Source organism: Uloborus diversus, chromosome 1, assembly GCF_026930045.1.
Source record: "Uloborus diversus isolate 005 chromosome 1, Udiv.v.3.1, whole genome shotgun sequence".
NCBI lineage: Eukaryota > Metazoa > Arthropoda > Arachnida > Araneae > Uloboridae > Uloborus > Uloborus diversus.
The window spans coordinates 100,992,544-101,012,478 of record NC_072731.1 but is presented as its reverse complement, the minus strand read 5'-3'; the positions used below and the strand labels follow the sequence as shown (position 1 = coordinate 101,012,478).

The 19,935-nt window shown below is 30.6% G+C and overlaps 1 protein-coding gene across 1 annotated transcript in view; it reads left to right on the top strand.

Moving 5' to 3' along the window:
- Window positions 1–19,518, top strand: part of LOC129216045 (alpha-mannosidase 2C1-like) — a 64,823-nt gene extending 45,305 nt beyond the window's left edge. The window contains 8 exon segments of the mRNA XM_054850224.1: window positions 1,501–1,755; window positions 2,515–2,741; window positions 6,247–6,339; window positions 6,341–6,421; window positions 9,939–10,049; window positions 10,524–10,713; window positions 16,418–16,581; window positions 19,194–19,518. Coding sequence (XP_054706199.1) covers window positions 1,501–1,755; window positions 2,515–2,741; window positions 6,247–6,339; window positions 6,341–6,421; window positions 9,939–10,049; window positions 10,524–10,713; window positions 16,418–16,581; window positions 19,194–19,460 — 1,388 coding nt within the window. The 3' untranslated portion in view covers window positions 19,461–19,518.
- Window positions 19,519–19,935: the final 417 nt, after the last annotated feature.

Genomic DNA, 19,935 nt, shown 5'->3' with positions numbered 1-19,935 from the left:
TGTTCTGTTCAAACTTTATAAATTGAAAAGTAAAAAAATTCCAATAAACTATCAAGTGCTTGAACGGTTCTATTGAAAAAATAAGTTAGAAAAAATGTTTTAAGCTGCTATAGTGTCAGAATTCGTATATTTATTGCAACTTGATTTATCTAATGCCCACTGAGCAGTTGTTTTATTAACTATTTTTTCTCTTGTACTTGATGGTTTGTTCTTTCAGCCATACTCAAAAGATAAAAAGCGTCCTCAGATATTAAGTGTAAAAATTAACTACCCATCTGGAACAAATGGGAAATCCCGCTGCAACATCCCCCATATGAAAAAGATATCGTTTAGAACAATGATAAAGGTAAAAACAGTTCTCTGAATAAGCGAAAATCACTCATCCCCCCCCCTCCCGATGTAAAATAAACACATTCTTCAACTAAAATGACTAAAAACTCTTAAAAAACGAAAAACAATTCTTTGCAATTTGAAATATTTCGCCAAATAAACAAAAAATACAATAAATTACATTAACAGTATCTTTAAAATGTAAACAAACAATCACACAACTCTGTTGTTTATAACCAAAGTAGCCAAGCCACCACGTTACTGTAGTCCAGCCGATCAGTGAGAGAAGCCAACTCCGACCGATTAGTGGTTCGATCTTTTGAACCAAAACTTTTTAAGCATCATATATTGCCTATTTTGTTCTTTCCACTAAAGATAAAGATCTTCCACTTCACTGATCTTTTGTGTACAGAACTACCCTGTTGTAATTTATCTGGAAGAAAATAAAATTTGTTTCATCTTTAAATTCCATAATGTTTTCCTTTAATAATGTACTGATTAGTTAGATAATCCTTAAATTATTCTTGACATTGGTGCCAAAACTCAGATGGATTTCAGCCGAGAAACGAATGTTGCTAGGTGGGGTACTTTCTGATCATTTGGTTACGAAAACCTAAAGCACCGATCCGGTCACATGGTTCAACTACGACGACAGAATACTCGTTTTGCGTGAACCTTGCAGTATTTTATTTAAAAATATATCATGTGACCTAAAATCGTTACTTTTAAGAAATGAAGGCTTCACTCTCTCTCTCTACGTTTTATCTATTCTCAATTGACATATCACAGTAGGAAATTTCATTATAAAAGCAGAGCTAGCTTTCTTATTGTCCTTTGGCAATGGGTTAAATATTTATTTCAGTTCTCGCTCAACAATGGGTTAAAATAAATATTAATCATGTGAGAGATTTTACCATCCAATGTTTAAATTAATTAATTAACAAAACCGTTTCCGATTTGATCCATCTCGCTTCGAAACCATGCTTGCCGCAACTTAATTACATGCAAAAAATTTGATCAAAATCAGTCCAGCCGTTTAAAAGCCTTGTGGTGACAAACGTACGCACAGAAGATTTTTATATATTAAGATACATATAAATTTAAAAATGAAAAATATTATTGCTTTTAAAAAAAATGCATCTTGCATCATTGCCACTTATGTACATATAGGTGTTCCAGAAGGTAGAGGTGAAGAGGAAGAATTGGTCTTGGTTAATGTCCTTTCTTGGAACAGAACTGAGCTTATACGGGTGCCATGGTATAAAGATGAAATTTCTAGACGCATGTGGATTGAAGGTGTTGGAAAAGCTATGCAAAATATTAGCAATGAGGGTGGTGGTGGAACCCTGGTTCCTGTTGTTGTTGGACCAATGGGTTATCAACTGCTTCGAGGATTATCTGCAGTAAAAGCTTCTGTTCTTGTAGGTAAGTCTGAGCGTAATTAATTTTTGAGATGCAGTTGTAATTGGCGTAATCACAAACATCTTTTGTGATACTTTTTTTTTTATTGAACTCTCTGTGATGTTCTTCACTGCATGTTCTTCACTGTCCAATTTATAGTTCAAGAATGTAAAGGTGCTTAATATGATTTGCTGCCTATTTAGTACAATGAAATACTTTTTTTTAGATATAAAAGGTACCCTATGTTCTATCCTGATGATCGGTTGAGTAGTTATGACTTGAAAATGTTACAAACAAACAAACTGGCTTTTGCATTTATAACATTTGTTAGGATTTCATCATATTTTACTTTTTTTGAACATTGACTTGTGTAGACAGATGTATTTTTCTTTTTCTGAATTATACGTATTAAAACCTGACACCCACGAATATTGATTGCTTGAGCGAACCTATATTATACATGGTGCTATTAATTACACTTGCAGAAAAAATACCATTTTAATATTATTGCTAGCAATTGTTATTCTTTTTCTGATTTTAAAGCTAAATGTTCTCCAAATCTTATTCTTTGTAGGGGATAAGAGATCAATTTTGTATGGTATTTCTTTGGGTATTTTTAATTTTATAATTCTGTTTTTTTTTTAAAAACTTTATGCTGTATTTTCTCTCTCACAAATTATTGATGTTTCCTGCCTTGTTTAATGTTGTATATCATAGCATACAAGCATAATTTGAAATTTCAATTAAGTTTTTCTTTATGTACGTGTCTTTTGCTTTTTTTAGAGCAAAAAAAAGATGGAACTTTTTTCTTGAAAAATCAGTTCATCGAAGCCATTATTAATCAAGAAGGCTGTGTGTCATCACTAATATTATCCGAGTGTCGCAAGGAAGCCATTGCTGCCGACAGTGTTGGAAACAGATTTTTAATATATGATGACATCCCTCTATATTGGGATGCATGGGATGTTATGGACTATCATCTTGAAACTGGAAGAAATGCTATAAAAGAGGTGTAACTTTGTTCTTATTTTTATAGATATTTGATAAGTGGTAATAACTAAATGAAAGGCTGAGTAACTTTATTGAACTAAAGATTTTCTCAATTGCATCTTTTTGTACCATAGCTTTGAATTCTTAAGCTCTGTTTTGAAAGTGTATGTTATCTGAGAAATGTTGCTGTAAAACTATGGTTGTTAAACATGCCATTTCTCTAACATTATGTAAAATTGGTTTCATAAATTCACTGGGGAGCAGTAATTTCGCTGGCTTAGATCTGTGACTTGTTCAGACGTAGCAAATTTTGAAGCTACACAGGGCTCAAAGCGACCACTTTTACAAAATGTTGAACATTAAAAAAAAAAAAAAAAAAGATGTAGGACAGAAGAAAATACTTTTTAGGTGTGCAACAAGGGTGCCTATATGCAAAATGTAAAAGGGGAGGGGGGGGGGGCTGGGCTCAGATGCTTTTCTTATGGTTTAGCTGGATATTTTCCCCATAGAAACCTATTTCAGTACAGATTAGAGTTAGTAAAATTTGACATTTTTAATAACGTATTCATTGATTGCTGGAGAAGAATTTTTTTTACATTTTTGCAAAGAAAAAAGTACTAAAAGCAAGGAATTTCTAATTTCAAAGGGGGGGGGGGCTTGAGCCCCCACTTTCCCCCCTATATGGGTGCCCTTGGTGTGCAATAACTACATATATTGCATGTGCAATGCAAAAAAAGTAACCAATTGTGTTTCTGATAAACACAGAATCATTTTACAGTTCTCACTAAAAACTTATTATTATTATTATTATTATTATTATTTTGCTTTCACAATTAAGTGAATTGAAATTTCCTAAATATTCATAATAACTAGAATTCGCCCAGCGATCGAAATTCGACCATATTCATTACTGAATATTTGAGAAAACTTATATGAATTTCCCTACATTTGTTTAGTGTACATCTGGGAGCATATAATTTTTGCTTGGACTCACACTACCAAACAGTAATAATTTATTCCGATTTTATTTTCTGTATGCGGTGTAGCATAGCCTATTAATAACGCTTTTGTGCAAAAAAAAAAAAAAAAAAAAAAAAAAAAAAAACAATCAAACCTTTTTGTATGTTAATCTCAAGATGAATGAAAGGGGATATTTTGATGATTGGGAAATTGGCGCGGTCGTTAAATTCTTGACGTGAATAATTTCATTTCGGATAACATATGTTTCCTTGTGATAGCAGTGAGAAAATATATATTTCTCTAATCTTTGTTTATGATGCGAAGGGAAAGCATTTCTTGCTCTGGCATTGGTGCCAAAAAGATGACACCAATGGATAAAGATCGCCATTCGAAAAATTGTCCATTCGAAAACACTGGACGTTGCAGTAGTAGTACAATTTTTAAAAGTTTGCCTTTGTGATTTTTTTATGGTCAAGAGCTGTGCATAGCTAATGTCACACTTTTTTTTGACATATTTGACCGCCTTCTCTCTTTGTCACAAAGTTTCACACTTCACCATACCCATTCTCTTTTTGTTTATGAAAAACAGCTTGACAAATGCCATTTTCATTTAAAAAAAATCTTGCTATGTCATATTCTCCTCACTGTATACCTTTCTTATCATTAATTTCCTCCTCCTTGTCACAAACTTACAATTAAATGAATCCCACCTTAAAGCATGACTTCATTCTTGAACAGCACCCTGCTTTGCGATAACCCTGTGCAAATAGATATTTCCCTGCTATTTGTTTGTGTATGCAAAGGAAGAACAATTGTCGCGCTGGCATTGCTGCCAAAAATTTGATGCCAGTGGATAAAGATCGTCAAATTTCCAGAAAAACTAAAATCTTACTGAATGAAATGATACTGCAAAACTCAGTTTATACGTGAAACCTTTGTATAAGGGGCATTCCAAGGTATTTTTGACATTTATGTAGAGTCCGTAACGTGACCTTTTTTGCCATAACTTTTTAATTTACTGTTTGATTAGCATATTATTTTATTTTGATCTTTTCCTACCAATACACCAGCTCAAAATAAAACAATTTGCAAATCAAACGGTAAATTAAAAAGTTATGGCAAAAAAAGGTCACGTTATGGACTCTACATAATGTCAAAAATACCGTGGAATGTCCCATAAACTCAAACAAGAAATGGCAACACTTAATATTATCCAGCAATTTCTTCACGCTAACTATGTTGCGTCAAAAAGCAAATTAAAATGAATTGTCACCAACTTTTAATTGCTTCTAGTGCTTTTTCTAGCTCTTTTAGCGGGTTGGCGTTTTCACATGGTAAAACCGGGGTCCAACCATACCAAACTTAAAGCACTAAAATACATTTTTCGTGTAGAAAAAGCGGTTTAAAAACTGAATTAAAACTTAATGTTTCATGCTTCCAACAATGAACTTCAACAATGGAAAAGAGATAAAATCAAAATTTTTGATTTTATCTAACTAAAAAATGCTTATAACTTTTTTCTCGTGGTTTTAGGTTATTGGACCTTGGGCGCCCTGACAATTTCTTCGTTAGGAGTATTTTTTAAAAACCTTTTCAAACCATGAAAATGCATTTTTAATTAATATCTCCGTTAATTAGCTTTCAATTTCAAATATTTTTGTTGATGACACTAAAACTCGTCAATAGCTACTGAACAAAAAAAGAATGAAGGAAATCAGTTAATAAACAGAGGAGAAAGCAGTACAGAAAGAAAACAGCTTGCCTATTAATACACAAAGATGTTGAAAGGAAACACTTGATTTTAATTTAAAATGTTTGTATTAGCTAATGGAAGAGCAATAGTGCTTCCGGTGATATGCGCTCTCCCACAGAAAATGGTCACATTCACCTAAGATGTAGAGAGAAAACCTGATGTGATAGAAAAAAACTCAGTTCTGATATCAGCATGTTTTTTTTTAACTCTAAAACAGCTCAAAAATCTATCTTACCAGAAATTTGTTAAAAATTGTTCTGTGTCCCTTTCAAATGTATTTTTATGTTTATAATTTGTGAAGAAAAAGAATTACATTTTCCGGTGTTTAACTGGAGTTTAATCTTAAAATATTTGGGAACAAATATAACAGCCCTCACAATATAACTAGTTGAAAGTATTTAGCCTTTTTTTGGTTCAATATTTCTTTTTTATCTGAGAAGTTAATTTGGTTTTTAATATTATTTGACATTCTTTAAAATCATTTTTAATCGATTTTATCCATAGTTGTTTCATCTGGTATTTATAATTTTGGTCTATGTTATCTTTGCTATTGCATATTAATAGTTACTAGAAGCAAGAGTTTTACAACTTGTGTATAATGATTAAAATCAAAGTTTGATTTTAGAAGCTGATTTTATAACCTGTTGGATACACCAGATAAAATTCTAGTTATTTTCCAACATTTATGTTCCATAAGGGTTTAAGAATTTCCTGGTGGGAAACATATATTTTGTTTATTGATTCTGCTTTGTAGCGGAATTCGTTAATAATAAATTGTGTCACTGTGTTTACATATTCCTTACATGTTTCAGATTGTGGAGCCATTGAAAATCGTGGAACAAGGTCCTTTACGAGCATCTCTTTTATTTAGAGCAAAAATAGGCACAAACAGTGAAATGAAGCAAAAAAATCTCAATTGATGCTGTACATCCTTATTTATTATTTGAAACTACGATTTGTTGGGAAGAAAATCACAAGTTCTTGAAGGTAATAACGATGAAAAAAAATCATAATTTCATATTTTAGCATTCTTCAAAACATGTTTTCCTTGCATGAAAAAAATGAAAGTAAAAAAAAAGGAGGGAGGAGAACAAAGAATTCGAGTAATGGATGTAGACATTGCCCAATTTCCCAATAGGCAGAGTAGGCAGCTGCCTAGGCGGCAAATTTTGCTTCAATCTCATTTTTTAAATTATTATTCTTGAAAATAAAACATCAGTTTTTTTTAAATTTTTCTCCAAAACAGCGACATAACTGATCCTAACTTGTCAGCGGACTTAAATGTAATTGTCGTAACCACAGAAAATGCGGTGTGACAGACTTCCCTTAATAGGTAACCAGTTTCATTTTTAGCTTGCGGCAGGGATGGAGTACATCCCTTATATAGAAAATATACACTTTGATCAATACCTCCCAAAGCTTTCTTTCCCATGATACGGTCTTCCAAAGCACTTCAAGAAGAGAGCCTCAGGTAAAACATCTGGTTTCTCTTAAAAAGACTATGTGCAGCAATGGAAGTGCTGAGTGACCATTATCTCCTTCTGCATTTAAAAAGAGCGTTTTATTCTTCTTATGCCCTTAGACGTGTTCATCAGGAAACATTGCTTGAATGTTTTAAGAATTGGAAAGTAATTTGGGATTATTACTTCTGCTCAGTAAGTTAGTTAAAACCTACTTCGTTTGTAAAACCATTTATTTATGGAACGAATCAAAATATTTTTTTAATTTTTAATGTGTATTGTTTACATATTATAGGTGACGCTTTAAAACCCCACAATTTGATTTAATATACGTATTTGAATAGTGAAAAAAAAAGTAAGTAAACCAAATGATTTTGAAATTACGGTGTTTTTTATTTCTCATTTAATTTTGTTCAGTTATTTGTTTACAAAAAAATTAACTAAATTCTGTTTTTGTCAATTTAAATGTTGTTGTGTCTGTCTTAAGGAAATCGAATACAAAACTTCATACTCACAAATGTTAAATTTCCAAATGTAATTGTATTAAATAATTTTAGAATGAAATTGAAGGCTTTTGAAACAAACTAAAAAAAAATTAAAAAAATCTCTCTAAACCTTGTGCAGATAGAGATTCAACATGCCTTACAGATTTCCTGAAAAGTTTGTGATTGCCAATTTTTTAATCGCAATCAAAATACTTGCAATAATTATAAGAAAAACATGGGGCACATGCACTATGCACTACATGACTATAAGAAATATAAAGAGTACATACATACAAATATATATTTTCACAAAAATAAAGCTATAGGTGATTTCGCATTTTGAAAGTTTTGTGAATTTGCTATTAACAGTATAATATTTTGTGAGTCTTAAAGTTTCTCTATTACAATTGGCGTGTGAAAAAAAAGTGCTTTTCAGCATTTAAACTGACCTTGGAAAAATCACGTAAGTGGAGGGGGGGGGGCAGCAGATTTCAAATCTGCCTAGGGGCGGCATGATACTAAATTCGGCCCTGGATTTAGATATCAAACTTTTTAGTATAGAATTTTTAAAGAATTCTTAAGTTTAAATTTTTTTTTTTTTTTTTTGAGCAATCACGATTGCTAATTGTTTTTACTTGACCGTCCTTGACGTTCCGGCTCCTTTTTCAACCACACCGTCCTCTGCAGGCTCGGCTCCTCCAGTCCTGAGCAATGTCCCCCAGAACCCGCTTCTCCTGGTCCGTGGCGTCCATGTCCTACACACACACATGCTCATACACATACACTCACACGCACATGCCAACTTGCATACACACAGGTTTACGCACTCACACAAGCCTACACATACACAACTAGACACACGTAACCGCCCAAGAGGAGGGGCAAGCTTGGAGAGACAGGAGCTGTTTCTAATAACCGATGAGTAGAGTCTTGTCGCAACTTGTGATTGCGAAAAACATAATTTGAATTCAAAATTTCAGAATTCAAATTATTATTATTATTACTGAAAACATAAAGAAGCTTATACTATAGAGCTCTAATTTTTGTCTTATTGCAATTGGGATTAGGGATGTGACATGAATGACACAATTGATGTTTAATATTAAAATATCACTAAATGATAATGCATAGTTCTCATAACACTTATACTTTGAAATATTGATTTGATTGAAAAAAAAAAGTTATACATAGTAGCCTTCAGCAATAATTTTGAGGCATTCTCCTGTGAACATATTCAGCAATTCATATAGATGATCTAAAATAAAAAACAACTATAAATTTTTATTTGAAATTGAATAACTTCAAAAGATCAAAACCTATTAACTTATATTTGAACAAAAAGTTTTGAATTACTAAAAGAAATTAATAATTGTAATTAGGAAAATACTTAATGCATTTTGATGATAAATGATTCAAATATTTAAATTATTGCTTTTCAAATATTACTACAAATTAACAGGAACAATTCAGTTATAAAAATTTTTTAACTTTCTGAATAATAAAAAAATATTGAATATTTAAAAAATAGAAATTTAAAAGTCCAAATTTATGTTTTTTATTTTGATAGGGTAAAACACCTTTTTTTTTTTGATTGAACAATGAGAAAGTATATCAAGTATTTAAAGTGCTTACATTTGTAACATGAAGAAAAATGAAACAAGTGTTTGATAATTTATTATTTAAGTATTTAGTTGTTACGTTTCATGAAAGAAAAATTATTCTGAGCCCCATCAGTTACTTTTTAATGGTGTTCTTTAAAATGAAACATCTTCTCTAATTTTGAAATCATCACTATAAAAACATTGATGTTTTGATAGTACACATTTAACACCAACAATTAAAAAAGCCAACATTGAAGTGGGAAGCATTGGGTGCGAATGAAGTACTTTCATGGCCTTTAATAATTTTGAGTATACAGTCAGACCTCGATATAAGGTCACTCCACGGGACTTCACAAAACTGACCTTATAAGCGGAGTGACCTTATAACCGATTCATATATATATATATTTATTGATAAATAAGGATGTATTTACAAGAATGTATACATTAATTCTTTTCAAAATTTTACTACGTTCAAAAACATCAGTTTATTAAATTATAATAGTTGAATCGATTTGAACCAGTTGAAATTTTTGAAATTAATAAGAAATTTTGAAAGGCTTTTTAAGGATCGTATATCGCGGAAAATTCTTGGAAGTGAATCTATCAGGCAATGAAATCATTTAAAGAAATCAGGCTAAAGTGGCCTTATAAGCAATTAATGTATTATGATCTGACCATTAAATTGTGTAATTTTGTAATTAATACTAAATCAATAATATTTATTATGTAGAGAGAAGAGTATAAACTGCTTTCTTGAGGCATGTTTTACATGTAATGTAAACACAGACAGACTTTTTATATGACTTTTGTATTAAAATTTTAAAGGAAAACCTAATTTATCAAACAAGTAAATATGCAGTATTGATCTTTTATCAATCTTAGTTTTTTCTTTAAAACATGTTTAAGAAGTAGTATTTGAAAATGTATTTTAAGTTTTTAGTAATATTCTTCTTAGGTTGAATTTCCAGTAAATGTATTTTCCAAGTATGCCACTTATGAAATACAGTTTGGTAGCATTCAAAGGCCTACACATGCAAATACTTCTTGGGATTGGGCAAAATATGAGGTAAATTGACTCAGTTCCCATATTTATTTAAAAAAAAAAAAAAAAAAAAAAAAAAAAAAAAAAAAAACCTATTTTTTTTTTCTTTCTGTATTTGAAAATCTTTGAAACATTTTTATTATATTCTTTCTATTTATTTTTATGAATGAGATTTTGAGTGAATAGGGAGAGAATTTTGTATGAAATATTGAAAGTGTATTTTTGAAATGTGTATCAAATCATTTGTATTTTAATAAGGTTTGTAACATTTTTCTTTAATGATAGAAGTAACACCTCTTTATTCTACTCAGATTAACTCTTTTGAAATCTTCATGTTTGCTTATTCATCTATGATTTATCATTAGTCTTATAAATATATTTTTTTTCTTTTCCTTTTTAAATTTTTTAGATTTCATTAATTTTATAAAGTTGTAAAAATCACTTTATGTGTTAAAATTTCTAAAGTTGTAAAAGTTATTTCATGCAATTTTTTTGCAGGTCTGTGCCCATAAGTGGGTTGATTTGTCAGAATATGATTGGGGTGTTGCTATTTTAAACAAAAATAAGTATGGGCATTCTGTGCGGGAAAACAGAATGTTTTTGTCCCTTTTACGATCCCCCAAGTGTCCTGATCCGAAGACTGATATTGGAAAGCATTCCATAACTTACGCAATAATGCCACATGCCAGTAAGTAAATTCTGTTACTTGTATAGTTTATCTGCAATATTTTAAAGAAATATTTTTCTCTACTTTTACTAACTAATCTAGACTAACGAGTCCAGAGCAAGGGCAAAATTGCAGTCTGCGAATGTAGTCACAAGGATGTTAGTTCATGCTTATAGTTCTGCCTTAAACTCTGGTTTCCAAGACTACATTTTCCTTGCTGTGCTTCGCGTCAATGATGTCATAGTCTGATTCGACCGGGAGAAATGCGTCTCTCAGCGCAAGGGTGGTTTCCAAGATGTCTTCAATCTCACTCGGAAAATTGCCCAAACAAGGTTCTAATCCCAATACTAAGAGAATAATAATGGGCCCACAGTGGGGAAGCACAGAGCCTGTGCCCTTCCCTCCAGAATTCTGAGTTGAATGTTTGTAAAAAATGTTCTTTATTATTGAAGAGAATAAAAATACATCTTAAGTAAACAAAGTGATTTTAATAATACAAAAGTAATAACATTTGGAAAAATCTTAATTTCGTTAAAAAAGAAATCTTTGAATTAGAAATTTTCAATAGTTACAGGTTATTGATTAGCTAATTCCCCCTTCCCCTTCCTATTTCTCTTCCTTTTTATTTCTTTTCTCTAGATTGTCTGAAAATAAGAAAGTCTTCTAAATGCAACTCTTCCGAGTCTCGAAATCCTACAGCTAAAATCATTGCAGATTATCTTAAATTTTGCTCAATTTCCAGGCAAAAGACCCTGAGTACCTAACAACGTCGCTTAAAATTGGGTTTTTGGAGCTTCAATTTCGAAAAATTGCGAACTCTAATGTTACTAAATATTATCTTGCTATCACTTCTTTCATACAGACTTCAATTTCAGAAAATATTTAGGCTAGAGCTCCCGAACCACCTTCTTTAATACTATCGAAAATTCGTTTTTTAAATGGAATAACTCAATACTAAGTATCTCTAAGGTACAACCTCTGAACCATTCTTTCTAATATCATAGAACAGGGCTTCACAAACTTTGTAGCCAGCAGACCCCTTTCATGTACCAATGTTCAGTGCCAATCCCCATCATTAGAGTGTGTAGATACTTCTAGTTAGTGAATAAATGAACTTAATTAAATTAACTATTACTAATTAAAGTGAAATATCACTACTTAAAAAAAAGATGGGTAGTTTAACAATGTTTAACTCTATTTACAAATTCTGGAGTACAAAAATCAAGTTGAATAGACAGAAATCAATAGGTAACAAAATGATTAAAACTTAAAATTGTACATCAAATTAAAGGGAAAAGTGAAGTTGTTTTAACTGGATCATTCTTAATATATTGGATTTAATTGTTGATAGCTGGAGTCGAATGTTATGCTCAGCGTTTAGACAGCTTCGTCATTTAGTTTTGGTGGCTGCAAAGGTAGAAAATTCGGATTCGCATCGGCAAGTTTTGGCTATTGAAAAAACGGGCTTTGGTATTACAAAGATTAGTTTTTTTTTTTGTTTTCCAGCAAAAACTAAAAATAAAGGTAAACACATACTGCAAAAATTGTAAAATCTTAGGAGCGGAGTAAAATTTGTAGGCTGCAAACAAATTACTTTTTCAGAATTTGTGGGTTCTGAACGAACTAATTGCCAAGATAGTTCCTTTTTAATCAGACTTGTCCCACCTTCGATGTAAGTATCCTGAACAGTAATTTTCAAGGTGCAGTTTGAAATTATGTCAATCAAACATTCATATTCACATGACGACAGACTACGTGGTTCGGCTACCTATGCATGATCTTACAACATTGCACCTTGAGATGTCAGGGAATAGGGCTCAAACGACAACTCATTACTTCGATGGTGAAAACTCTTGTTTTCAAGTGCAAAATTGAAGCATTGTTAATCATTTAATGTTTTAAAACTTTTTTCCGAAGTTAGCATCAGACCCCTTTCTAATGTTCGACGGACCCCCAAGAGGTCCACCAACAGGGCTGCAAAAAAGCCGGCCTTTTCTAAAAGATGCCAGGCCGGCCGGTTTTTATTAAAAAAGCCGGTCTTTTTTGGCTTTTATAAATCATGTACTATATTCTTCATAATAATGATCTCTATACCTTTTAATAAGCTAACAAATGTCAATTTAAGTAATAAGACAAACGTTTGCTGAAAGTAAAATAATTATATATATATATATATATATATATATATATATATATATATATATATATATATATATATATATATATATATATATTTATTTATATATATATATATATATGTATATATATATATATATATATATATATATATACACAAAAAACTGCAAATCATTTCTCACGAACCTTTACACTTTTGTTGGATGATCCTATACCTAATCTGACGTCTTTTAATACTGAAAATAGCATCCATGTAACCTTAAAACACTTGTATGCAATAATTTGACCCTTTTCATGCCTTATCATTTTTTTTTTTTAAATATCAATCTTGATGTATTTATAATACAGAAGTAAATTCTGAATTCATTAAAGATCATATTTTAGATTTCTGCTGTTATAGGTTAGCACCTTAATGTGAAAACGAAAACTAAATGACATAATAAGTGGTTTAAACCAAAAAAATCTGTCTTCTTTTTTTTTTCTCCAGGTTAAAATCATACAGCCCTGTTTCAAGTACATGCCTCTTCTCTTAAACAAGTTTTTCCAAAACCCAGAAAATTTTAAACTCCCAGCTCCCGCTACTATACTGCCCAAAGTAAAAAAAAATAAAAGACTTATTACAGTAATCAGTTGCTCAGTTTCTAGCAGAGGCAATTATTTATGTTATGTTCCTATTAACAATTGTAGATCTATAGCATTCCGGCAGAATTTAAATTCATTCACCAGTATAGTATTGTTGTTTTTTTTTATATATTCTCATATAGGAAACTATTTTTTCTAAAAATGTTTTTCACTTTTGTTCAGAAAATAAGAAATGGTTTTGGTGATTAAAAGATAAGGTATAAGTGCATTGTTTTGTAAAGTCTGAACCAAATGACTGGAATGACAGTAGCATTGTCATGTAATCTTTTAAATTTAACTAAAATTTATTGAAAATCAATTAATTCTATTGAACTAGACTAATTCATTTAATATAGAGCACGTTTTTTTTTTGTACTGAAAGACGTTATTTCACAACTACCAATTTTTTATTCTTGTTTCATGATTTAATACAGTAGTAATTGAATTAAGGATACAAAGATAATTTTCATTTTATTAAATTATAATAAAAATAACCAAAAGAATTATTTTTCTTAAAAAAGCTGACTTTTTTAAAGTGGTTTAAACCAAAAAAAGCCGGCCGGCCTTTTTTGGCCTGGCTAAAATCGAACAGCCCTGTCCACCGACCACAGTTTGGGAAGCCTTTTCATAAACTTGCTTCAGTTTTTAAGGCTTAAACTTTTCAGAGAGAGCTCCAGAACCCCCTTCCTGTAATATCTTCAAAGTTTGTCTACAACTGTGCTTTTGGAACTTCAATTTAGAAAAATTGGAAATAGCAGAAGGAATTGATTTCGACCTAGTTTTCGAAAAAAAAAATGAATCGATGAGAGTCCCTGAGCTCCATTCCTTACTCGTAAATCACGTTTTTATAGGTTCAATTTCTACAAATTTCCGCTGAGCACCTTGTGCCCCCTTCCTCCCCATAGCACAAAAGACTCTCTAAAATTGTGTTTTCAAAGCTAAAGGTTTCTGAATTTTTCCGAGGGAGAATCTCTGGACCCCCTCCATTAAATTTTTTTTTCAATATGCCCCTTTCCCCAAAAGTTATTTTTTAGTTGCAACTCTATATTTTAGGTTAACTCCAGAATTCTTCAATTTTGTCCTTGTGATGAAATATCATCTGAGATTGCCAGTATATCCTACAACTGCAACATATATAAAAAACACATTTCCCTCACTGAAAAACTTGCTCTGACCTAAGGATGCACGGATAGGCAAATTGGCCGATAACCGATTAATCGGCTCTGACCAATTAATAATCATAGTGATTATTTTTAATGCTACCAACTCCCCCATCACTTTTTTTTTTGACTTTTGAAATAATTAACAGTTTATTTTTGGGAGACGATTTTTTTTCTGCTCTTTCCTAATTTTCCAAAGATAATTTCAAAATTTCATGCAATATCTTTTAGCCAATTTTCATATTAATGTTAATAAAATCACATAATGTTAATTAAACATGAAAATTTAAAAGTATTAAAGGGCAGCTTGTGGTCAGCAGTCAAATTTAGGAGCATTTTTCAATTTAAATTTATTTTAAAATTTTTAGTAACCCAAGTTTTTTATTCATTATAAAAAAAAATATAAGGTTATCTAAAAGCACTATTCTGAAGGGGAAAAGCATTTACTCATGAAACATTATGCAACTTTGTATATGTGTACATATTTGTTCAAAAGAAAAAAAAAAAATAAAAACATATTACCTCAACCATCAGTTTGTAAAAAAAGATAATAATGTACAGATTTTATTTTTACATCAATTAATATTTAAAAAAATATTTTTCTGTTTGGTGTTTTGTCCGTTTTGTAATCGGCAAGGTAGCCGATTAATCGGTACTGCCGATTTATCGAAGCATCCCTGCGGTCTGACCCTCAGGTAAAAACCTTTTTTTTCTTCATAATTTCAAGTAATATACATTTGTATCAGTTCAATAAAGAAATAAGAAGTATGATTAAAACTAGGGATGCACCCAAATACCATATTTTACTGGATAGCAAATTGCAGTGCTCCCAACTGGTCTCCTTTTTAATTATGTCTATTACTGACTTTAATTTATTACTGACAATTAATCAGTTAGTCATAATTTTTAACCTTTAAAACCAATGAGTTTTCTTCATCAATAAATTCACTCATTTGCATCTTGGTTTGACTCATCAGCAATGGCGCAGAGGACAAACCAAACAAGCATGAATCATGCCTCTCTGCGTCAAATAGCAGCAGACGCTATGGTGCACGCATGCGCAGTAGGATTTTCGCTACGAACAGCAGTGACGCATGCGAATCTGCTGGAAAGCGCAGCCTTGAAAGCCACCCTTTTAGCCCCGGCTTTGGGGCGGTAATTTACAGCTCATACTTAACATTTTACCTTCTGCTTACAAGTTGAGAACATCATTACTTGTGAACTCTTGCTGGTGTGCTAAATTAATGTTAGAGGAAATTAATTAAATCTTATTGGACCTCACAAATGTGTCTTGGTTGAGCCAAGTATGAAACAACTTTAGATGAATCATTAACATTTATTAGCACAAAAGATACAGATTAGAAAAATTTAAAGTTTCAAAAGGAATCCTGGAATCCTAGAAACACTCCTAGCAATATGACAAAATATTCCAGAAAAACCTAACATGAAAGTACAACAATAAAAATTATACCAATTATGTTCCTTTATTACTGTTGATGATAAGTTCCGTAGCATAACTCTGTCCTGACATTAGCATTTTGGGAACTTGGCCACTTGAAAAATAAACACTATCGGGAATACGGAAGGTCCCAGTGTCTAGGACCAGCCTAGTTTTGTTGCTAGATTTACCCAAAAAATAATAAATAAAATCAAATAAAATAAATAAATAAATGAATAAATAAAAAAGCTGTACATTTTTTGTTCCTTGGGATGATTATCAATTTCTTATACTTGAGTTAATTTAAAACCAGTTTATTTTCAGTTAAAAAAAATTGTTTTTATTTTTTGCATCATTTTTTCTTTTCCAGAAACATACCAACAATCTGGTGTTATACAACAGGCATATCAATTGAATTGTCCAATACACATTTTTCCAACAAGCCATTTAGCAAAACCAGGAGCTAGTCATTATGTAACAAATGCTCATCGGGTTCTTCCATTGGAGATGCATGAATGTTTAAGTTGGTTTCAAGTGAGTGTTTTTTAGATTTTACATATTGTAATAATGCATATCCTTTCTTTTTTTGTTGAATAATATATTATCTATTTGTTCCTAACTAAATCATATTTCAGAAGTATTAGATTGTTTTCAGTACTAATAGTACTTTTCAAGTATTCACCATTTTTACCTAGGACCTGCATTTTTGGCCAATTTTCTCTGATATTGTCCAATCTAATGTTAAATTTTAAAAATGAAAAAGAAAAAAAAAAAAAAAAAAGGTAGAGTAGAAGATTTTATGTCTTTCTACATTTCATTTCTAATTTTTGTGTAAGTATAACAGTCGGTACTAGCAATTAAAAAAAAAAAAAAAAAAAGTTACTTCTAAAGGTTTTTTGAATAGTGTTAATTATTTAATCTTAATTTTCATTCAAAATGCTGGGTCTTTTTGCCTCATGCAGGGTGTAAAGCTGGTCAGTGAAAGTCAGGACAAGTCAGTATTCTTCATCTTGGTCAGCATTTGTCAGTTTTTTCATAATTTAATCAGTATTGCACATTTGCCGAAGAATTCGTTTATAGATAAATATCAGCAGTGGTATTTTCCCTGTTTTTCTTATAAACTTTATAAAATGATTAAAAAGTAAGACATTGCCAATATTGCAACTTAATTTTGCCATCCTGGTACCATTAATTTATCTTTATATATTAATAGGCAAGCCGATTTCTCTCGGTACCATTTTCTTCTCTGTTTGTGAACCGATTTCTCCATTCTTTTTTTGTTCAATTAGCTCTTGCTGAGTTTTAGTGTCATCAATAAAAGTTTTTAAAATCAGAGGCTAATTAACGGAGATATTAATTAAAAACGCATTTTCGTCCTAAATGGCTCTTTCTACAGGAATGCATGATCCAATTTTTTCGAATTTGATACAGTTGAAAGGTCTTTAAAAAATACTCGAAACGATGAAATAGTCACTGCGTTCAAGGTCCAATAAACTAAATCCACTAGAAAAGAAGTTATAAGCGTTTTTTAGTTAGCGAAATTAAAGAACTTTAATTTTGACTCTTTTTCATTGTTGAAATTCATTGGAAGTATGAAACATTAAGTTTTAATTGATTTTTTAAACCACTCTTCCAAACAGTTTTACCGCCTGATACTTTCTGTTTAATTAAGTATATAAATGCTAGAGTAATTTTTGAAAATAGTAAAATAAAATGCTTTACATACTTAACAAAAATAAAGCTCAATTATTATAGAAAACTTACTGTATTTTTTATGCACTACAGTCCCATTGGTCATGCCCACAATATTTTTAAATGTATTGTGTATATGATAAATACACACTGTAGTGTGTATGATAAATACACACCAGAACACATTATATACTAGCCTTTGTGTATATAAACTAGTATTTTCCAATTTATTTGCAGAGTTACTAGAGTATATATGATCAGTTTTAATTGCATAAGAGCATTGCCTGGATGTTTTATCTATAAATGTATACAACCATTAATTATTCTTTACATTGTTGTAATACTCCCTGCATTTTATCATTATTGACAAAATCTCTTAGAAAAATGTTCCTATTTTTGTCCAAAGTGTAAGGTAAGATAAAGATAATATCAGAGCAATAAGGTATACATTTGTGAAAAATTTTGAGTTGAGAAAAAATGTGTTATGTTTAAATTGTTATCTTTTATTTGCTGCTTTTAACTTTCGTCATAATATCTTGCAGTACAAGTGAACCTAGTTTCGATAAATGCAAAAATATTTGCTGATTAGTAATTAAAACATTCTTCTGAATGTATTCTGAGTTTTACTAAAATATTTTTGAAACTAACAATTAACTGGGTTAAATGTATAACTTATAGACTCTTTTCACTTTGTATTTCCTGGTATCAGAATTTTTTCTTAAAGTTGCCTTTTCCAGTGAGTTTTTACAGAAAAAAATTGTGAATGAGACACTGCTCTTAATCTATAATAGTATTTTGATCAGATGCAAGGTTTTTTAATTTATTTTCCCAGTTTTTGAAAAGTTTTTTTCAATGTTTAATAAATATATGAATTAAAATCACAACTTTCAGTCAAAATTTGTACCAAATAAGATTTACATTATGTTGCTGCACATTACAATTAAAGCTAGCAACTATTTCACTAAGTATGATACTCTTTTTTTGTTACACTAAAGTTTATTAAGTTTTTAAAATTTAGTCAGTACTTGGACAGTATTTAGTCTCAGTATTGGTCAGTATGTTTTAAATTTTGGTCAGTAAATTCAGTTATTTTGTCCCTCCAAACAGTTTTACCTCCTGCTCATGTGTGGTAGTTCTGAACCTATTCATGCTTGTCCATTTAAGTAATAGTTCTGCTGCGCACTGAACTAAAAGATTCATCAAATTTTTCAATGCTTCAAATTATACTTATTATATGAATAGTATTCAATCACTGAGTGATATATGTTTTAATTTCTAGATTGACACTAAAATAGAATTGAAAGACTGAAATAAAAAAATCAATAAGCTTTTTGTTATGTTGGTAGATATAAACTTAGTTAAAGAATGAATTTACTCAATTGTTTTTGAATGACCTATTTTTTGAGCAAGAGATTTTAAATAATTTCCTTAAGAAAAATTCTTGTTCTTTGTAGGTCAGTGATCCAGCGATTGTGATCGAAACTGTGAAGAAAGCTGAAGATAGAGACGATTGTCTTGTTGTGAGGATGTATGAGTCCTTTGGCGGTCGGGTTCATGTGGTTTTAAAAAGCTGTCTTCCTATTCACAAAGCAGTTTTGTGCAACGCCTTGGAGGATGTTGCTGAATCGTCTAATCAGAAGGTGAAGTGGAAGGGCAATAATTTAGAACTTAGCTTTTTACCCTATCAAATTATATCAGTTTTGTTATATGTTGAAGTATAATGGAATTTGTATAAAAAAAGGGTACACTCAGTACATTATTTTGATATAATTAATAAGTACAATGAAGAAAGTACATAATGTGCCATAAAGTTGAAATTTTAAAATTGTTATATTTGTTAGCTTTTGTTCATTCATGATTCGGACTTTTTTAAAAATTAAAATGTTTACTGTTACGATAAAATATAGTTATATAGAAAAACTAATATATATTTTTTGCTTTTGTGTAATTTAGCCAAATGGTCAGTTAAGTGGCCAAATGTAAAAATTCAATTGATTTTTAAAAAGGTAATTTTTGGTGTTAATTTTAGTGAAAAGCAAATTTTAGAATAAATTTTCCCTTAAAATGTCAAGTGTCAGCTTTATATTATATTTTATAAAAGAAAGGTTTTTCAAATTTTGAAATTTATACACTCCATAGTTTCTGATTGCTTGAAGTTGTTTCAAAAAGGCATTGGTGTAATGCCTGCTGTTTTTC